Source organism: Leptonychotes weddellii, chromosome 8 (assembly GCF_054177405.1).
Source record: "Leptonychotes weddellii isolate Sample4059 chromosome 8, ASM5417740v2, whole genome shotgun sequence".
NCBI classification, from domain to species: Eukaryota; Metazoa; Chordata; class Mammalia; order Carnivora; family Phocidae; genus Leptonychotes; species Leptonychotes weddellii.
Genome location: NC_138376.1, coordinates 119,880,132 through 119,902,462, shown reverse-complemented (window position 1 = coordinate 119,902,462; position 22,331 = coordinate 119,880,132). Strand labels below are relative to the sequence as shown.

Here is a 22,331-nt window from a genome sequence, read left to right as displayed (position 1 = left end):
CTGCGCTCATGCAGGACAAGCGAAGTCTTCACTGGACTACAATCTCTGACACACAGATTTTTTTTTTTTTTAAGATTTTATTTATTTATTTGACAGATAGGACATAGCGAGAGAGGGAACACAAGCAGGGAGAGTGGGAGGGGGAGGGAACACAAGCAGGGGGAGGGAACACAAGCAGGGGGAGCGGGAGGGAGAGAAGCAGGCTTCCCGCCCAGCAGGGAGCCCGACGCGGGGCTCGATCCCAAGACTCCAGGACCACGCACAACCCGAGCCGAAGGCAGACGCTTAACGACTGAGCCACGCAGGCGCCCCTGACACACAGATCTTCAACGGAGGCATCGACATGACTGTCTCAGGCCTCCTAGCAACAGCTAACATCTGGGAATGCCTTTGTGGGGGAGGTCCCAACGAATGAAGGAACAGAGCTGACACCACACCAACCCCCATTCTTGGTAAATACTGACGGTAAGACAGGATTCGTGGCACCCAAAGAGTGGCCAGCCAAAATGAGATCCCAACCGTGGCTGTCATTCCTTCAAAAGACAAAGAAAGGAGCAAACACCAGAGCCTTCGCTGGCTTGCTGACGTGATGGGGCCGGGGTAAAGTTCTCTCGGCCCCAGGGAAACCATGGGATCGTCTGCTTCCTTCTTATCCCCTGAACTGGGCATCCAACCACCCCTCTGGTCCCACAGACAGCTGTTGATTCTACTGAAGGGGGTTCTACAAAATGTTAGCTTGGGGTCAAGATCTAGATTTTTGCCCCGCCTCCCCAAAAATCATGTTCTTTCACTAATTACAGAAAATGAAACTCTGAAAATGCTAGAACATCAGTGCATAATGCTGTAATTGGTGTTCAACAATGTAGGAATGTCTAACCACCACCAGCAATATTCTCCTTGGCCTCAACCTAACGGTTTATGCCATCTGGGGCAGGGTTCTTATGTAATAATAGTATCTCAATGTCTCTTAGCACATTAAAATAAGGCCTTACTAGTGCCAAGCCCACCACACCAATCAGACCTGAAGATAAAGACAAAGTTCAAAATGTCACTTGGCTAAAGAAACACGGGGCCAGGGGCGCCTGGGTGGCTCAGGTGGTTAAGCATCGGACTCCTGGTCTCAGCTCAGGTCTTGATCTCAGGGTCAAAAAAAAAATAAAGAAAAAGAAAAGAAACACAGTGCTTTTCATTCTGTAAGTACCTGATAAAACTATGTCTGTAATATTAATAATATTAAGTCAAGACAGCAGCTAGATTACTCAGGTGTTTACTCAACGTCAGAATTATGAACGTAGAGCTCACTGATTCCTAAGGAGAAAATCTGTGGGTAAACGTCCCAAGCAGAGCGAGCTCCCTAGAATTGCAGTGACTTGTCACATACAGGAGCAATTTCCTGAGGGCCCATCACTTTCATCAGATGCTCAATGGTCTGCTCTAAGTTATTTTCCTCAACCAGGTAAGAGAGTAAAAGATCGGAGCTGATATGGGAATAGAGCACCTAACCATCCTCACTTTCACTTGCCATGACCTTCAACCCCCTAAGTCTTACAGGTTTTTACTTCAATAACTGTGTGAAGGACAATAAATAATCAGCGCTAATTCTAATTGGTTTCTTCTAGAATTAATTCTCTTTTAAGCAGCTCTCTGTATTCATGAGGAGAAAAGGCCACACGTCAGGCAAACGCCGGCTGCAGATCAGGCGTCGGGGCAGCGAGAGAGGTTGGCGGGGCGTCAGAGCACCACAAACAGAACCAGCACGGGCCTCCACGACCGGCAGACCCGCCCCTCGGCGCACAAATGCAGAAGTCTGAGGACTCCTCCAAGGACACAGGATTTCGGTGTAAGACTTGGGGCCCAACCCCACGTGTTCTTCCCCCACGACCACCCACGTCCAGCAGGCTTCCCCCCGAGAACCTGCATGAACCTGCAAACGGGGTTTACGGACGGTGGGGTCTGGCCCAAGACTCCCCGCTCAGACTCCCTGCTTTCTTCTCCTCCAAAAAGGGATATGATTCTGAAATTATTCTGTCTCCAATCCAGGAAGCCTAGAAAGAAAAGAAACATGGAGACACAGAGGGCGGGACACCATGGAGGAGGAGGATGAAGGCAAAGGAAGGGGGCGGCCTCGCCTCCACGGCCACTTCCAAAAGCATATGGCCTGCTCTGTAACCAACACAGACCACGGGCGACTTGCCACCACCCCACTGAGACTTGCCCCGGCGGGAGGCAACAGGGGAGGTCCCAAGGAGCGCAGCTGGGGTCCCTCTCTGCCACCCCCCACCCAAGAAGCAGGTGGCTGGCTGCCTGCTCTTCGAATGTGGGCCTTTGCTTGGCCTCGGAAAGGACAAACCCACCCTCGTCCAGTCTCGTCTCGGAGGGGCTGGAAGCAAAATCATGGCCCCCACGGTTTCGAAGGAGAGGATGAGTAGGGAGAGGCCCACCCGGGGAAATCAATGTGGCAGCTAGTCTTCACGCCCAGAGAGGTAAAGCCTTCATGTGGCCCAGCTCCAGGGAGGCTCAGGCACTTTCCTGTGAGTCACGGTCCCGACAGTGTGAGGAGGGGGTGTAATTATCCCTTCAGCACTGCCAGTAAGTTCTAGAGCTACGTCGAGCGACAAGCCCACCCGCCCTCTCGCCGATTCACGCCTTGGTGCCGCCATGGCCTCCTGATGCCTTCCTGCTTCTTTTTTTTTTTTTTTTTAAAGATTTTTATTTATTTATTTGAGAGAGAGAGAGAATGAGAGACAGAGAGCATGAGAGGGAGGAGGGTCAGAGGGAGAAGCAGACTCCCTGCCGAGCAGGGAGCCCGATGCGGGACTCGATCCCGGGACTCCAGGATCATGACCCGAGCCGAAGGCAGTCGCCCAACCAACTGAGCCACCCAGGCGCCTGACGCCTTCCTGCTTCTTGCTCCCTCCCTGGGGTCTCCCAGGATGACTCCCGTGACAACTTGTTCTTGCTCCCAGAAAACCAGGCTGAAGGGGGACGTCTGGAGGAGAATGAGGAAGCAGGAGCCAGAGGGAGGCAGGAAGGAAAGGGCCGGTTGGGGCTGGGGAGGAGGCCAAACAGGAGGAGGAAGGAAGAGGCTGGAAGGGAAACTGGCCACATTAACAAGAAGGGAAGGGGAAGCCGGGGACCGAGCGGCTCCCTGAGTCAATGCTGTTGGGCCCAGAGCAAGAGGGGCATGGCCGGCCCCAGGCCAGCCCCCGGGAGCTAACACCCTACAGCCCGGCTTCCAGACCAGTCTCACTGGACTGCCTGAACAACGATACTCTCTACCCGTACAAGGCAGGTGAGCACGGCTCCCTGAGGCCCTACACCCCAGCCAAGTCTCATTCGACAAGCAGCCCCAGCCTCTGAGCTCCCAGAGCCTCTCTGGCAAAGGCACAGATGGCTGAGTGCTCATCGGGCACCACCATGTTGTTGGCCATTTCTGTGTCTCTGGGCTCCGGTGAGCCCACAGCTCTGCCCGTGGCAGCAGCAAGCCCCTTCCTATCTTCCAGGTTGCTTGGGCCAGGGACGCACCCGCCCCGCACAAGCCCCGTTAGGACCCAGCCCCACGGCCATGTTGGGAGAGTAGCAGCTGGGAGAGAAAGTGCAGAGAAGTCAACACCATCAACATTTCTTCCCATTGCCTTCTTGTCAACTCCACTGTTTGTCCCCCTTCCCTTGGACAAGCTCTCCCTTGCCACGTAGTTACTGGCTGAGAGGGTTCACCTCTGGTTCTCAATGCCAACCCCCTTCCAGCTCACTGCTGGCCCTGCCCACACCCTGCACAGAGATCTGGTTTTCCTCCTCTTCCTTCCCTCCTGCCTTCCTGCCTCCCTTCCTCTCTCTCTCTCTCATCTGACACTGTGGGTAACATCTCGAACCCTGCTGAAGAGAGTAGATAAGTGATCCTTGGCAACAAAGAGGACAGGGCTCTTGTGCGCTTCATGGCTCAGTGATGTCCCCTCCTGCCACACCCAGCAGAGTTGGCATCTTCCGGACACATCAGCCCTAAAGATCAGGGCAGACCAGGAGCCGGGCACTAACCCCTGGAGCTAGGAAAATAGTAATTAAAAAAAGAAAAAATTCCAATCAGCTCCAAAGAGATCAGATGGACTTTTAGACTCCCATGCAAACTAAGCACAGTTGCTTCCAACAAATCCACAAACCTGCCGCCAAGTCCCTGCCACATGGATGTACTACGGTGTCAGAAACGCGGAACAGTGCATTTGAGAGCCGGGCAGAAAACTCAGCTCTACTGGATCCTGTACCCACGGTGCCTCTCTAGGCCCCGAAGGGACGCTGCTCTTCCAAAAGGCACAAGTCTGTAAGACATCCTGACAGGCTATGTCTCAGGCTTCACTAAGCTTCTCACTATTCACAGCCCACTCCTGCTAAAGAGAAGGGCAGACCTGACAGATACGATTTTGTTAATCTTTTGAAGCAGCCCTTTAAAAAAGGGTGTCCATCCACGGCACTCTGCATAAGAAAAACCAGCTCCAAAAAAAAAAAAAAAAAAACCCAGCTCCAAGGCGGGTGGGTTTGGTCTTCCTGCAGGTGACAAACAGCTAAGAGGACCTAACTGCCAGGGCCTTCGTTTCCAATTCTTTTTTGTGTCCTGGGACAGCTCAACAGCATCTGACCACCTGATACTCCCTTCAAGAAGACTGGGAAGGCAGCGAAGGCGGGTAAGCCATGTGTTAGGGGCGCAGGATGAGAAAGCATCCGGAGCGCTGTATGTGCATGAGACACATCAGGAAGGAGGACCTCTCAGCCTAACAATCTCTCAAGGGCGTGTGTGTGACTGTGCACGATCCTCTCAACAACAGGCACTGTTATTCTCACTCACAAGTGAGGACAGAGTAAGCTTACACGGGTTGGGTGCCCTGCCCCAGGTCATGCAGTGGTAAAGTCTGGTTGGGCCAGGTTTCCAACCGTCAGGCTGAGACTTCTTTCCATTATATCACTGCCCACCTGGATTTATTCACTGCAAAAGAGGACGCCAAGTCATTTACAGGGACAATGGGGTCTGCTTAGAGGATGCTATCTCTCTGTTCATTCATACGTCAGGGATTCTGTCGGAGGACATGCATTTAGAAAAAGGTATATTTAGCTCTTTAAAAGAGATCATGATCCTATTAATCTACTGAGTAGCAGCCATGTAGAAAGACCACAATTCATAAAGAAACTGTATTTTAATTTCACTTTTTAGCCAAAACATCTTACGACCAAACAGATCTTGAAATAATGCAGGAGACTCAAAGATAAAGTAGAAAGATGTACAACGTGAGCCTGCTGGAAAACAAACCATATGTCCAATAATCTTTTCTTTTCGCTTCTTAGATAATGCAAGCTCTTAAAAGGAATTCACGTAAAAAAAACTCAGAAGGTTAAGAGAAGTGCGTGAGCAGGCATTAAATATTAAGGGGCGCCTGGGTGGCTCAGTCGTTAGGCGTCTGCCTTCGGCTCAGGTCATGATCCCAGGGTCCTGGGATCGAGCCCCGCATCGGGCTCCCTGCTCAGCGGGAAGCCTGCTTCTCCCTCTCCAACTCCCCCTGCTTGTGTTCCCTCTCTCGCTGTGTCTCTCTGTCAAATAAATAAAAAAATCTTTAAAAAAAAAAAAATATTAAATGCAAGTTCTGTTCATGCTGTGTTCCAACACCTATAACCATTACTGCATGTCTCTTTTTTCCACCTTGCACAAATGAAAGGACAAAATAGATCTTAAGCATTATTAAATTGCAAAGAGCACAACACACAGTCGTCATGCTGTGTATCTCCAGATTCCCAATGCTCTCTGTTCTAGCAACACAACGCCTACAAACTGTAAAAATAATCACTGCCGAAGCTACACTAGGTGATTACATAAAATTTCTTCTAAAAAAGCTGGGGGAAAAAAACCATTTAATCAGGAATAACTAAGGTAAAAACTCTGCTTACCTCGTAGAAAACGGTTTCACTTTTGTGGATTTTCTTTTACAGCATGAAGCCCAATGACTAGCATGGGCTATGCTCCCGGGAAATTTCACAAAGCAGCAAATTATGTATTGTCTTCAAATGACTCCTCTTTTCAAGCGGATTTTACAGAGTAAAAATTTGAAATTTCTGGGCTCTCTGACATATTTCAAAAGGACAAAACTGTTTCAGAGATCCACTGAAAGACCCTTGCAAGGTAGGAAGGAGAAAGGAAAAGTCGACAGTGCCACCGAGAAACTAGAATCCAAAAGAAATGCTCGCATCCTTAGCTGCAGAGAGTGTTTAAAGATTACAGTCAGGATTCCCTTCTGGAAAGAAAGGCATCTCTTCCCGTCTGCATAACAATCTATAGACATTTCAGAGTAAAATCAACTTTCCAGACAAGAGAAAAAGGAAACCATGCAAGCATGCCTACATTTGGATCAGAATCCACACCCCTGAGATCAAAGCCCTCGCTTACTTACATGCTGTACATAGAAAGGAAAAGTTCAAAGGAACCTGCTCCCTCTGGGAGAAAGGATTACATCTACGGTCGGCTGTTGGGAAATGAGTAAGACCCACGTTCTCTCACTCTCATCCCCAGGCAATGAAAAAATCCCAAACTGCTGTTCCAAGTCACATTCGCAAGGACGTCCTAGCGCCACCAAGCTCTTCCTCCAAGGCAGCGCCGCTGGTTGGGGAAGCGCACCCCCTTCCTCTGAATTTCCACCCCATGCCGAGCCTGCCGGCTCTGGGGAGACACCAGGTCAGGGCACACTGGGGGACGACAGAGCCACAAAGTGCCACATCTTCAGAGGCAGCTCAGAGACTGGAAAGTGGAATGTAAACCGTATTTCTGCAGAGCCTGCTTATTAGCCCACCTCAAGTTCCCAGAACAACCCAGAAAGAAAGTCTTTCAACCCCCTCACCCAAAAAGAAACTCTTTATTCCTTTCCAAATCCAAACTGTTACAATAGTGCCAGCTAATTGCTAACAATACTGGGGGAAAAAAGAGCCCGCACACAGGAGAGGTTGACAGGGGCATACAAAGAGCTGTGACAGTAATAGGCACCCTTGAAGAGCAAGAAGGCAATCAATTATGAGCCATTTGCAGAAATTGCGGGGCTCTCAAAAGCCCCACTTACAGCTGTGCTTCATCAAGCCAGGCTGCATTTGATTTTCAAGGGAAATTATTCCTTATTTCAAAGTCTAGAATATTATTAGTAAAATATCCCAAACAACTCAGGTTCAACCAGGGTCTAATGTGAAAAGAAGTTAATGACCCCTAAGAAGGCGAGAGGGACCAGAGTGGGAAGCCCGGGAAAGAGAGGCCAGCCTTCTCTCCGGAGCAGTGACCACCTCCCATGGCCACTGTGGGGCAGCGCCAGGGCAAGCCCAAAAGATCCATGCCCAGCACGTGGACACACATCGTCCAATTCCCAAACCACCCCTGGAAAACAGAAAAAGACTCCTTTTAGGTATAACCTGATGTTTCCAGGGGGCTGACAATAACAATACAGAACAAAATGTCTTTTTTTTTTTTTTAGAGCGAAAGAGTGAGCAAGCATGAGTGGGGGGGAGGGATAGAGGGGAGGAGAGAGAGAGAGAGAGAATCTCAAGCAGGCTCCACGCTCAGTGCAGAGCCCAATGTGGGGCTCGATCACACAACCCTGAGATCACGACCTGAGCCAAAACCAAGAGTTGGATGCTTAACCGATGGACAGGCACCGCTGTCTTTTGATTCTTAAATTCAAAACTTTTTCACTAACATACATTCCAATTATTACTTCTCATGGTCACAGATTCTTCTTTCCCAAGGAACAAAGAACGTGTGAACTAACATAACTGCCAGGCATTACACCAGGATTGTTGAGAAATGCCCTGAAGTCCGTTATTATGGACAGATGATCTTCAGGTTTGAAAAAGGTCTGATGATGACGACTCTGACTTGAGAGGGATTGACAGCAGTGCTCACCACGATGATATTCTCTTTCAATATTTTTGTCTTCTGCGTTCTTCAGTATTTATCTTTTTTTTAAAGATTTATTTATTTGAGAGAGAGCAAGTGCACACAAGCAGGGAGAGGGAGAGAGAGAATCTCAAGCAGACTCCACACCCAGCACAGAGCCCGATGCAGGGCTCACTCTCACCACCCTGAGACCATGACCTGAGCCGAAATCAAGAGTCGGACACTTAACTGAGAGCCCACCCAAGAGCCCCCCTTTGGTATTTATTTGCTTTCTCCTCTAACCATTGTAGCAATGAAAACTAAGTTCAATCAGCTCCAATTTCAAGCTCAACTGCAGCTTTTCCTCCTTTCCTCAATTTCTAAGTGCTGTCCAATGTTCATCTGGTAAATGCTTTATTTCGTTATGACAGGCACTGTTAAATGACGGAGTTGGGGATAGCCTTAACACAGTGACTTCTTGCCTATTTATTTTACCAAATGTTAAAATAAAATCTGGAAAAAAGAACTTCCTTTCCTTCTTAAGAACTTTATTGTGGAACTCAAACAGATTACAACAGACATCATCACCCTTAGCAGCATTAGGCTGCCTCACTGGGCCGGTGCTCCTCAGGCATGCTTACCTTAAATAGATAGCTGAGCTTCTAAAGTGTGTCAGAAATATTTACTTTTTTACAGAACTTTAAGACAAAGCAATCAAGACACATCCAGTTGATGCTCTAGGATGCATTTCTTAAAAATATAATAATCACTATTAACTATGATGTCAGGTTCCCAAAAGTAACTAATCCAACAGAGATCGAACACAGGCATCAGACTAAAAATGTGGACAACTTCAGTTTATTAAAAGATACTGCGTCCTGGGGGCACAGCCAGACCGAGTGTTTCGTCTGAGGAATTGGAAAGAAGAGAAGAGAGATTTTGGAGGAGGTGGATCAGGAATAGGGGAGCAATGCAGGGAGAGGAGGAGGAGGGAGGTCGGGCCACCAAAACCCACTCCGCAGTGGGCAGGCTCCAACCTAATCCCCTTCTCATAGCGACCATCAGCCCCGGGTGTGCCACATGGCTGCCCCCCAAAGGGACCAGCCCCTGGTGGTATCAGTCTAACCCAGCAGACTGTACTGTATTTGGCAGAGAGAGCACAAAGCAGGGGGAGCTGCAAAGGGAGAGGAAAAAGCAGGCTCCCCACTGAGGAGGGAGCCCCACGAGGGGCTCGATCCCAGGACTCTGAGATCATGACCCGAGCTGAAGGCAGATGCTCAGCCAACTGAGCCACCCAGGCGCTCCCATTAAGTTGTCCTTAAATACCTGTCAGAGCTTATATATCTCCATTCTTATATTTAAGATAAAAGCAAGGAATTGAAAACAGAATTATGTCAAAATCAACTAAAACTGGACTGTGTGTTAAAACAGATCAGGTGGATCAGACCATTTCTGAAAGGATGTTCGATGAACAATTAAAAATGTAGGGAAGGCATGGACTATCACAAGTGTTGGCGAGGCCACAGAGAAATCAGAACCCTCAGCCACCACGGATGGGTGGCACAGCCCTGTGGGACACACGGGAAAAGCTCCACATAGAGGGGCCACGTGACCTAGCAGTTCCACTCCTAGATGCGTGTCCAAGAGAACTGAAAACAAGGATGCGAACAGATATTTGTATGCCAATCTCCCCTGCAGCATTACTCACAACAGGCGAACGGTGGAAACGAGCCAAACGCCCGTCAACAGATGAACGGGTAAAAAAACACAGCACGCGCAACGGAACAGTATCTGTAGCCTCCGAAAGAAGGGGAGCTCTGACACGCCTCGACATGATGAACTCTGAAAACATGATGCCATGTGAGATAAGCCAGAAACAAAAGGACAAATACTGGTACGCTCACACATGAGGGACCTCGAACAGCAAAGGGCGCAGGAAGTAAAATTTTGAGAGGCGAGCCGGGGTCGCGGTGGGTGGGGGAGCTGTGAATGGGGAGGTACAGTCTAATGGGTACAGAGTTTCTGCTTGGCATGATGACAAAGTTCTGACATGGGTGTTGGTGGTGGCTGTATGACACTGTGAATGCACTTAACACCTCTGCAGTGGGCACTGAAAAATGGTGAAAACACCAAGTCTCATGTTTTAGACCACGACAAAGTGACAACATTCCAAAGATAATTTATCTGTGGGCAAAAAGAAAAAAGGAGGAGAGCAACAGAGTCATTAAACATAACTTTTAGAACACCTGAGCATAGACTGTCCTTGTCAAACTGTCCTAACATACTTCGCTTGGAATAAATAAGGAAACTATTTCCATTAAGGCAAAAAAAAAAAATAGGTTTCAGCGGGTGGACTGAGGGACGGGATAACCCCATCTCCTTTCCCCACTTCGGGTGAAAGGGGGGATTCATGCTTGTCAGCCAGGTTCTTCTTTGGGATCTGGGACAGCATCTTACCCCGAACGTCTGTCCTGTTCTCTCCCCGTGGGGGACCTGGGCCAGCGCGCCATCGGTCTGACTCCTTTTCAGGCCAGTGGTGACGTCAGGGACGTTGCTGAAATCTGCATAAAAAGTGACAAAAACACACATAAAAGTGAGTTTGGCCCTTTGCAGAGAATCATGGTGACTGGTTTAAGGGTTCAGACAAAGAGAGGGAGGAAAAGCCAGAACGCCAAACGGCACCTCACCACCACCGAAGGGTCTCCTGCAACAGACCCCGGCTCCCGCTAACGAAGAAGCCACGTCTCCTGCCGCTCTCAGTCAAAGGCGACCAGTGACCAATCAAGACAGTGACTTCAGTGCCTGTTGCTGGGCAAACTACACTTCACTAACCTCTGATCTTAAAGAATTTATTTAGACAAAGAATCAAATGGCAGTGACCATCGTGGGTACTTCCCTCTTTGGGGAAAATCACCAGGGAAATCTTGGACAACCAGGGATGCAACAGCATGGACCCTTATTACAACCCACAACTTGCTCATTTGATGGCTTAACTTTCCATTTTCTGACATCGACCACAATTTTATCCTAAACTGAAAGTCCCATGAGGAACAGCAAACCTTTGTTAACTTCCAGAGTAAGGGTTAGGAAGTAAGATCAAAGCTAAGTAGAGCTTTTTTTTTTTTCCCCCACCTCCCCATCCACCCCCCGCCCCGCCCCACCCAGCCTACAACCATACACACCTGCCAAGCCCAATTCTTTTCAGTGGCTCTCAAATTAGCAAATTCAAGAAAGATGGAAAGACTAGCCTGTATCATAATATAACGCAGATTTTCATTCTAACTCTTGTATTTGGTAGATTGTCCCCTCAATCAGGTGAAATCAGATGGTTTCTAATCCCTGTAGCTACAAGAAGAAGTCACTGATCTTGAACCTGTCCAAGCTGATCTAGGCTGACCCAGCATAGATAGATGTTAATCAGGCATGATGGGGGCCAGGAAACTGGTCTCTAGGAGACCTTTAGAAGCTATGGAAGCCCTAGAAAGTTGGTAAAACCCATGGATAGGAATGCTGGTCCAAGATCCATGCTGATATAACCAACCACTACACAGATACTTGATTCTAAGACAAGAGGAGACCTAAAGAAAATACCTGAATGATCTACAGAATTCTGGAGCTCTAATTTCTTCTTACTTTTACCTCTTCCAAAACCCTCACCCTACCCAGAAAAGGACCAGAGAGTCCAAGTCACACTTCTTATTGGCATAAGTTAGCTTGGATAAGGCAGCTGATGACAGATGCATGAGACATCCCTGGGAAAATTTCAGATAGCAGTGACAGGTGGGAATACTTGGGTTCGCCTCTCCCAGGCCCCGAACACCACATCACAAAGGCAGTCCGGTCACCAGCAGGCTGACCGCATGGGAAGCAAGATGAGTCCCTGAGCCAAAAGCAACCCACCATTGTTCCTCCACCACCGATCACCTCCTTGGGCTGCTGGGTGCACCTGTGTTTAAGGGAGACCAGCCTACAAGATCCATAAAAGAAAACAGACCGTGTTCCTACTGTATTCAGCACAGACACACCTTTTCGTCCATTCAACATTCACTTTTTGAGCACCGGCTGTTTTCTAGGCGCGGTGCTAGGGACACAAAGATGAATGAGACGCAGTTATTACCCTCAAAGTGAGCTTCTAGCCTTGGAGGAGGTGAAGTGTCACAGATGATGTGAGAAAAGTCCATGCAGTAGGGACAGTCAGGAAGGAAGTTACTTCTGCAAAGGACCCTAAAAGACTCAATAGCAAAGGAAACACTTGAGCAAAGACTTTAAATCTTGGGGGTATCTATTTGTCTTTAAGGCTAACAATGACCAGTGGGGAGAGAAAATTCCAGAAGCAGGAGGAAGGCAGCTGAGTGAAGGCAAATCACAGGAAGAGCGCAGCACCTTCGGGAAACATGTTGAGCGTGGTTGCGATGGAGAAGGGAGGGAAGGTGCCCTACATCAGAGGAATCGATAAAGGGCAAGACCTTGGGAAAAAAACAGGTCAGAAAGTCACCACAACACTGCAGGCATGAGGTGGAGAGACCCGGATGAGCTCAGAATAGAGTAAGAGCAAAGAAACTAAGTGAACACAGAAATGTGAGCAGGCAGACCCTCCAGGTCTCCTCTTTGCCGCCTGTTTCATAGCTGATGATATGGAAAGGAGGCGTCAAGGCAGAGCACCTGGTTTTACGCCCCAGTGACGGGGCAGACGGGGAACAGGAAGGGCTGGAGCGGAACTCATGAGCTTAGCTTTGGCGGTTCCAAGCCCGAGACGCACATGCGCCATCCGATGGGAGACGCTCCGGAGTCAGGCCGTCCAGGAAAGTCTACGGGGGATGTGGATCTGGAGTCATCCGACTGTACCCGGCAGGGAAGCAGCCCCAGGAAGGATGCACAGAGTGAGACCAAGGAGAGAACCCTGGAAACACCAACGACAGCGTGTGGGGGAAGAGAGGTCCTCAGAGGACACACCTGTCTTCACTCATTAATGCCAGAGGAGCGGGGGCAAAGCATGGAAGCCCTAGAGTGAGTGCAGCAGTCCCTCACCCAGGTAACGGAATCAGGTTTGTATTACGGCTGCCGTTACCCTGTCAATAAAGAGCGTCCGTATTCCCAAAGAGCCACACTGAGTACAGGAATTCAGACACAACCAATGCGTCTATTCATGATGAGGATTTCTACAGCACCTGCTGCACAATCAGATACGCCCTGAGTCCTGGGGATACAAAGACGACGGAGACCTGAAGTCCCCTGAAGATCTCAGAGATGGCACATGGGCATGAGGAGCTCTGGAGCCGGGAGGAGCCAGATGGATGGTGGTGAAAATAACACGGCTGATGTCAAAAGCGGGTGCCAAGTGGATTCTGAGTCATCTATTCAATATATTCACAAAACTTTAGAACCAAAACACTGAAAACTCCCCAAACTTTTTACCTCTTACAAAGGCAGAATGTTTATGTTGTAACAGAACTCTGGATACCCTTTCTGGATCACAAGGCTTTGCCATGCATCGGTGAGGCTCCCCCATCACCTTTGCTACCCCTTGAACTTTAGAGAGCCTTTGGGTGCAGCTTAGATCCTCCCGGAGGCACGAGCTTAAACAGAATGGATCTCGGAACCAGCTCCCACTGAGGCTCGCCCCAGGGATCCGAGAGGCGGAAGTGGTTCTGGATGGTTCCTGAGTTCTGCCAAGATAGGCAATCTCAGAGCTGTTCCACCACCCAAATTTCACAGAGGCAGAATAGTATCTGGGTACAGACAGAGTCTCCTCAGTGACTGACTCCTTTTCCAACCCATTAGCAACACGCGAACGCTGTCCTAGACGCGACAAAGTGCAGGGGAAGCCAAGCTTGAGGGGCCCCAGCTTCCGACCCCAGCTCCGGGAGCCTCAAATTTCACCAGGACCTGGAGCCCCATAAAAAGGAGTGTTCCCTTAGTGTTCTAGAGGAGAAATGAGAACAAAGTAGGCCCTGGGAGAGAAGAGCAGATTGGCTCTTCAAAAAAACGAAAAAGAAAAAGAAAGCGTAGGCCAGTGAGATTCGAATGCTGACTTACAAAGCGGTTTTAAACAGCAACTGCACTGACATCCTCTCCTAGGTGCCGAATGCCTACGTCCAGCCCCGCTTACACGCGGCCACGTCCTGAGCACCAGCTGCTGACGTGAGTCAATCTGTCCTTCCGCTGCCAGCCAAAAAGCTGGCCTCTCACCTTGGGAGAGCCTCTCGGTGCGGTCGTGCCCACTAGGACACGAGGTAGGGCACCTTTTCCGACTCGGAGGGCAGTAAGCTTGTGCCTCCCGCCCAGCCTGTGCACACCGTGCTCGGGCACAGAAGTTCCGACGCGCTCCAGAAGTCTTAGGCCAATACGATTGTAGATGATGAAAAATAGCAAAATTGTACGTTCAGGTCAAGGTATCGATTTTATCCCTGGCAAATACACCCCCGTGCCTTTCTCTTCTCCCGCACGGTGGAAATTAACAAGCTGGGGCGAGGTCCGGCCCCGTGAGACACGTCACACGGCCAGCAAGAGCCTCCACTCGGTAGCTGGCGTAACAGACTGCGACGTGCGGAGCCACAGCCTCGGCTCCTACTCGAGGCCCTGCTCACTCCGTTTACGCATCCCCTCGTCCGACGGCTGCCGAGCTCGGCACACCCACTGGGTTCCAGGTACCACGGCAGGTTCCTTCAAAACAACTCCTTCAAAACAAACAAGAATGCCGGCACACGAGGCAGGCGCTCCTGGAAGGTGACTGTCCCCGCCCTCCTGCAGCCCTGCAGGTCGCCCGCAGACGACCAGAGACCTGGGAGGCTCCAGGGAGGAGAGGCCTCTCAACTCGGTGTCTTCCCGCCCCGGGTGTCAGGACAGAGCCGGCTGGTGCCACTGTAAGGCCAAGCAGCCAGCAATCCCAAATCCCTTGCGATGCGACCTGTGTTCAAGTCACATCCCGGGGATCAACTTAAAAACACAAACATCAGGACACGCTCGTGTTCAGGTTGCCTCACCCACGCAGCTGGGAGTGTGAATTCCAAGTTTACGTTTACAGTACTTCCAAATCCAATTTAGCACAGCTAATATGCAGGCGTTCGGGCTCTGCCATTTATTTCCCCCGTGCCGTAAGAAGCGCCAGGCTATGCGGGTGCTAACGTGGATATGCCCGTGGAGGGGGAATTCTCCAGGAATGGGTGGCAACTGGGGAGTCGGGGAAGGGCTTGGGCGCATGGTGGTAACCCTGCCGTCTCCAGCCTGCAGCTCCTGCTCAGGAACTCTCACTCTGCTCAGCAGGTAGCCACAAAGTCGGGCTCGCCGAGCTGGGCCATCGCCTAAGCCTGGTCTGGCTGGCCACGTCCTCTTCCTCCTCCTCACTCGACTAGGTGGCAAGGAAGAGGCAAGAAGTCCTTCCCAGTCCCCAGCCAGCCACCCAGCTGGCTGCCAGCAGAGCCCAGAGACACCAGGCAGCTAGCTGCTGGCTGTGAGGAGGGTGGGCAGGGCGCTCTGCCCGTGTGTAAGGGAGGCCTCCCTCCGGAGAGATCCAGAACCCCCTCGGCAAAGTCTGGGAAGGCCGCCTGCATCCTCAGAAACAGCAACTATCTGAGGAATTGAGTTAGAGTCTCAAGATGCTATCAAACCCTGAGGCCCAAAAGAAGAAACTAGAATATTTTCACCTGTTAGGGCACCAGAAGACCTTTTTGAGAAATGGATGGTGACAGTCATAGCATCAGGGAAAACTGCTTCAGTCTATGGGGTGAGGACTCATGTGAAGTACACTAAATGGAGAGGCAATGAGAATGGAAATTATTTTTTTTAAGTTTACTCAAGTAATCTCTGCACCCAGTGTGGGGCTCAAACCCACCACCCCACGATCAAGAGTCGCATGCTCTTCCAACTGAGCCACGCAGGCGGCCCCTGGAAAATTATTTTGAAACTATGCTTTTCATGCTTCAAAACATGAACACTATAGAACAGATTTTCAATATCATAACATCCAAAGCCCCCCTTTTCAATACTATTCTGAAGTAAAATTCATACACAGCTTCACAAGAAGCATTATAATGCCCTACTAGTAACACAAGGAGAAAAATGAAAGGAAAGGAATTTGCAATGTTTAAAAATGTGTGTTTCGATGTGCAAATGCCTGTTTGCAACCACTCTAGAAGCCTGTCCAACATCTGCACTGCAAAGAATCACGCTCAATATCTCAATGTCCTCACAGACCCAGGCCAGGGTGTCTTGGTGGGGATTCAAATGCGTTTGGGGTGCTGCCATCAGGGACCTGATTTTCCAAATGGGCACAAACTTCTGACGAAGCTCTGAGCAAAATAAAACTTCCCTTGGTTTGTTGGTCTGCTGCTTTCCTAGAAAATTCAAAGTAGCCTGTAGCTGTGGGGGAAAAAATAATTTGTGTTCATTTGTAAAATGAAGCCAGTTCTTGGTTCAGATAATTACGCGTGTTTTCATCTACATGAAAGTCCAGTGGAACAATTCCGCAGTGTGAGAAATGAGCTCGGACATGCAGGACACCCAGCAACCACTGGACCTGGGACCAGGACCACTAAGTGCCATATTCCTCCAATTTATTATGAAAACCAAAACAAACCCGTACACTTCCAAAACTGGTGGGCAGGGCCCCCTCCACTGAGAACCACCTCTGCCTCTCTCCATGGTCAAGTGTCTAACTCCACCTCCGGGAAGGTCAGTGACACCAGACGAGACAGAACGCACCACAAGCCCAGAGCCAAGAGCAGGTGCAATGTGGATATTAGCCTCCTCGCTTCCTGAAGAAAAATGAAATATGCTAAAGAAGGCGATTAAAAAGGTGTTCAGATAAGTAATGGGACTCTCCTCTTATGCTCAAAACAATGTTTTAGTTGATTAATCATTAACCCGCAGGCTCCCCTCTGAGGTGAAAACTATAGAACGATGATCTATGAAGATGACTGGAAAAAGAAAAAAAAAAAAAATCAAAAAAATATTTTCAAAGAATTTACAAGTAAATAATAAATGGTTTCATTAAGTTTTATACTCCCTTGTGGCATTACAGTTGTACATCTTTGACTTCTAATAATTTTGTATCTACTCACGTTCAGAGAACACAGTTTGTGGAATTTATGTTCTTAATCTACTTGATCATATTCAATTTCTGTTTAATTTCTCAGAATTTCTACTATGTAACTCCATAAATGAACAGCCTGTAGAGAATCTATAAATTTTAGACCCGAAGACACGCTTAGAAATTATCCAATTGAATTCCTTCACCTTATGGATCTTTTGTGTTCTTTAAAAAAGCGTGAATGCAATTTTAAGAAAAGATAAAGATTTTGGTAAATCAATGCTGCCAGTGGAAGAATACAGCATTCCGTGGATACTAAATCACATTTTTTTTCAGTTCTCCAAGCTTCACCCACTGTTGTAAAATTCTGCATTAGTGTCCACCACGCACAGTTTATCACAGTGCCAAGAGCACACTGAACATCGAGTTCATTTGCACAGAAAAGCTTAAAATCTCTCAACTTTTAAGGTTCAATGTGCAGACCTTGTATAGCATCATTTTTAATTAACTCAGATTCCCCTCCATTTTACTCATCCTTTTTACGTAAAATGCAGTGATTTGTGACACCTTTCATTCATGGCATTTCCTATATTCTGTGATCTAGGCAAATATTACTCATCATTGGTCAGTGAAACAGAATGAAAATAAAACCATTTAAATGAAACAGATGGACTATTCAATGACAGAAAACAGTAACTCTGAGTTGACCACATGCAAAGACCGGTCAAGTCTCACTGCACCATTACCAAAGACATCACCCACTGACACCATGTACTTCTGCTACAGATAAAAACTGATCAACTTTTCTGAAGATATCTGGGACTCTACATTCCATTATTGTTACTATTCTTGTGTCAAGAAAAATCAAGGCATCTCTCTGAATGTCACTGTTAAGCTTGCAGAGAAGTGTATTCTATCACAGCATAAATACCGTGCCAGAAAAATGTAAATTTCACAAATCTTCCAAATCCTTTTCACTTGAGGTCACGTTCCAATTGGTGATGTTCCTGACAATGCAAGATCTCTGGTGACAAACAGAGAAAAGCAAAGACTGGTAGTAAATGTTTCTTACCAGCAGGCTGCCATGATTTGAGTCAATTATCTTGGGACAACTATCCTCAGCATCTGAAAGAATCTTTAGAGGAACAGGAAGATGGCAGGTGTTTTCAGGGTAGGTGCAGGCCACAACCAGGCCAATCACAACATAAAACAGAAGAGGGGAAGAGGGAATTAGGTGCACCCACATTCTCATTTTCCAGGCAGGCTATGGCTATGACAGAGGTATGCACTTAGCCCAAAGAAAGAAGGCAAAGGGCTCCCATCGTACCTTATCGGGGTCCCTGATGAAATAAGTCAATGGTAAAAGGGATCTCCAGCCAAGGTTTCGGATCTAGCAGAAACTGGTATCCATCAGAGCTGGGAAGACCCCCGGATGACACACACTTCATTAACATTCGGGGCACAGAAGAGACACCACCGTATTTCAGACACTTAAGAACTTCAACAAAGTTTCAGAATTGAAGTTCAAAACCCCTACAAACAACTTAGATGGAAGTCTACTTAAAGACCCTGAGAGGAAACCTAAAACAAGAGCACGCACAGATTCTGGCGGCGGCGGGGGGGGGTGGTTTGCTATAGGAGAAAGCACGCTGGAGTGACACCTTCCAGGAAGGCTAATGCCGGGCAGGACGGAAAGAGGGCAGAATCAAGTACCACAGAGCCATGAAGAGGAGTCCATGACTGATGCATGCTACAGCATGGATGAACCCAGGAAACTTCATGCTAAATGAGACCAGTCAGTTACAGCAGGCTTCGTGGTGCAGGACTCCACTTATGTGCAATAGCCGGAACAGGCAAATCCACAGAAACAGAGACTAGATTAGTGGCTGTCAGGGGCCGGGGGGAGGGGCGGCGGGGAGGTGAGTGCTGACGCGTACACGGTTGCTTCTGGAGGTGAAGAATACATTCTGGAATCAGAAAATGGTGATGGCTGCACAACTCCATGAATATACTAAAAACCACTGACTTGAACACTTGAAAGGTGAATTCTACGGTACGTAGATTATACTTCTTTCTTTAAAAAGAAGGTAAGGATGTTAGCATGGATCTTACAGGAGAGACATCAGAGTTCAAGTCCACCGTAAGGTGATTCCAAAGAACCAGATCACACAAAATATACAGTCACATTATTGCAATGTTAATGAAAATCAGTGTGAAATACCAAAAAAGGCATAAGAATGCGGACAGTGAAATTACTTCTCAACAACAGACCTTCCCCTGAACCGAGAAAGCCCCAATCACAAGGTGGTTGGCTACCAATCGCCATCCCCAGCCTCCAGGTAAGAACCCAGACAGGACAGAGGGCCATTATCAATCCAGTTAGATCTAAATTTGCTTTTTTCTTTTTTTTAAGATTTATTTGAGAGAGAGAGAGAGAGAGCATGAGAGAGGGGGGAGGGGCAGAAGGAGAGGGAGAAAGAATCTCAAGCAGACTCCCCGCAGAGCACAGATGTGGGGCTCCATCTCACAACCCTGAGATCATGACCTGATCCGAAACCAAGAGTCCGATGCCCAACCGAATGAGCCACCCAGGTGTCCCACATCTGAATTCGTTTTACCGCAGAGGCATGTTCTCAATGGATTGCACTCTACAGATGTTAATAGGCAGATAGTTAAAAGGAAGAAAAGTAATTAAAATCCAGACATTTTCCCTACCTGGAGGGAGAAACAGTAAGTTACAGTTCTCTCCCTCTCTACCACTGACCATGATTTTGTCCAAGTTACCAGCAATTTAATGTGTCTCTGTGCCTTAATTTACCCAGCTGTGAAAGTAAAATGATAATAACACATCTCTGCTCCATCATGGTGATGTTAAGGGGTAATTAATGCCTTTAAGGTTCTTTGTGATCTTTGGATTTGAGTCAGCCTATCATTACAAAGCTTTAACAAACACCTTCTCTGCAGCAGTCAAGACCTGATGCTATTTAAAGAGGTAATGAGATTTGTTGCAAAACCAAAATGGAATGCTTGACCCATTACTTTGCTTTTTTCACTTCGCAAACTTTTGTAAGAAATGCATGTAGTCCTTTCCATTGGTGCTTTAAGCCTATTAAATAACTGAATTTCAGAGGGAAAAAAAAAAAAAAAGCTAAACTGTTTTGTCAGATCCTTCATTTCCAGAGTTGAGGAAACAGGAGTTAGAGGAACCCACCCAAGGTCAGGCACAAGGTCGGAGCTAGAATCCAGATCCCTTTACTGCAGATCCGGTCTTGTATAAATGTTACTACCCTCAAATTAAACTTCAAACACATCTCACTATCAGCACTGACCTACAGACTGTTCCTTTTTAGTTGTGGCTTTGGTTTATCTGCCAAAAGAATCCCATGTCGTGGGCATCAATCAGCCCATGGAAGTTACAGAGCAGCACAGACTGGGTTGTGAGCTGTTCTCCTGGGACAAGCAGCCACTCACTGGAGCTGGGGCATACGGTTTGGCGAGCAGCATCTCCGGCCATCCCAGAGTCCCCCGCCCCCGCCACACACACACACATGCAGATGAGCAGAGTCTTCAGCTCTGAGACAGTCTCAGCACACATCCCCTGTAGTCAGATTTCTAAAGAAGAAAACTGGGAAGCTTCTAGGTGTGCTCCAGGATTCATTTTATCCCCAGAATCCACTCTCAGGAACACCACCTTTATGTCACGTTAAGAGACTCCTATGAACCTTTTCACTTAACAGATATTTGAGGGAAACACGTGCTATTCCCAAGAACAGCGCTAGCTGCCCTGTCTTTAAAATCTTGGTATTCCTCAGGGCGTCTGGGCGGCTCAGTGGGTTAAGCGTCGGCCTCTTCATTCTGGCTCAGGTCATGATCTCAGGGTCATGGGATCCAGCCCCGCACTGGGCTCTGCCCTCAGGGCAGAATCTGCTTGTCCCTCTCCTTCCCCCTCTGCCTCTCCCCTCCGCTTGTGCTCTCGCTCTAACAAATACATAAATCTTAAACAAAAAAAAAAAAAATAGTCTTCAAGGTCCCTGTTTTTCTTTTACTTTTTTTTTTAAAGATTTTATTTATTCGAGAGAGACAGCAAGCGAGGGTGTGCACAAGAGTGAGCAGGAGCCGGGGGAGGGGCAGAGGGAGACTCCCTGCTGAGCAGGGAGCCTGACATGGGGCTCGATCCCAGGACTCCGGGATCATGACCTGAGCCAAAGGCAGACACTTAACCCACTGAGCCACCCAAGCACCCCAAGGTCTCTGTTTTTCAAGGGATTTTCAATTTGGTAGGTAAATTAGGGTAAGTACACAGTAATACTGCAAGGCAATAAATCTTAACTTCCATATCAGATTTACAGACAAAATGTTTTCAGAGTTCAAAAGAGAAGAGGCCAAGATCCCCCCAAGGTGACATGGAGGCAGCCCCCTATTTCTCAGAGAATACAATCCCAAAGTGTGAAAACTGAGTTTATAGGTTCTGTGAAGACTTCTATTCCCAGGGATCCAAACAAATTATAAAATTTCTATTTATAGTCACCTGATACATACCTGAATCTTCTCCTCCTCCTTCCCCACTGAACACATACTGGCCTCCTGAAGATCAAAGAATATCCACACGGGGCTACGGCATGGCTGGCACACACGTGATGACTGGCATTTTTGGGTCACACGTATTAAGCTTATGAAACCTAGGCTTCTTATCAACATTTTTCAGCTTTTTCTCGACTGTTCTTGTGACACGATAATGACACAATTCAGTAGACATCCAAATAATTCTGCTAATACTACCATGCAAAGATGCCTCAACTTCACAGAAGTGTGATATGGTCATTCATCAACCAAAACATTAAAGTCAGAATTAATTCACAAATGGCAATTTCGGAGTAATTAGTGTTGGGAAGGTAAATGTAGAAAAGCTGAGAATAGCAAGCGTAGAAGCTTCTAAGTGCTTCCCTGGAAATTCCAGATTCTACAGGAAGCCTGCTGGGAGATTTGGGAGGAAAGGGCATTCTGTACACTGTTCCACATGGGACTGCATCTGCCCACTCTCCAGAGGCAGCTGGCCAGGGCTCTGCACAAGACACAAAATAATTTTGCTAATAATTTCATATGTCTCTTTCCAAATAAGTTTTCCCAGAGCAATTAACAGGTAATAAAACTGGATAATTTGAATTTGGTCATGGTTTCCCACAACATGTTAAAGATGTTAATGACGGGCACCTGGGTGGCTCAGTCATTAAGTGTCTGCCTTTGGCTGAGGTCATGATCCCAGGGTCCTGGGATCGAGCCCCGCATCCGGCTCCCTGCTCTGCGGGAAGCCTGCTTCTCCCTCTCCCACTCCCCCTGCTTGTGTTTCCTCTCTCACTGTGTCTCTCTCTGCCAAATAAGTAAAATCTTAAAAAAAAAAAAAAAAAGATGTTA

At 48.0% G+C, this 22,331-nt stretch overlaps 1 protein-coding gene across 3 annotated transcripts in view; it reads right to left on the bottom strand.

Moving 5' to 3' along the window:
- TIAM2 (TIAM Rac1 associated GEF 2) overlaps nucleotides 1–22,331 on the bottom strand; it is a 225,615-nt gene that overhangs the window by 24,895 nt on the left and 178,389 nt on the right. For all 3 annotated transcript variants that reach the window (XM_081829177.1, XM_081829179.1, XM_081829178.1), the window contains one exon: nucleotides 10,349–10,452. In XM_081829177.1, the coding sequence (XP_081685303.1) occupies nucleotides 10,349–10,452 (104 nt within the window). The remainder of the gene's footprint in view (nucleotides 1–10,348; nucleotides 10,453–22,331) is intronic.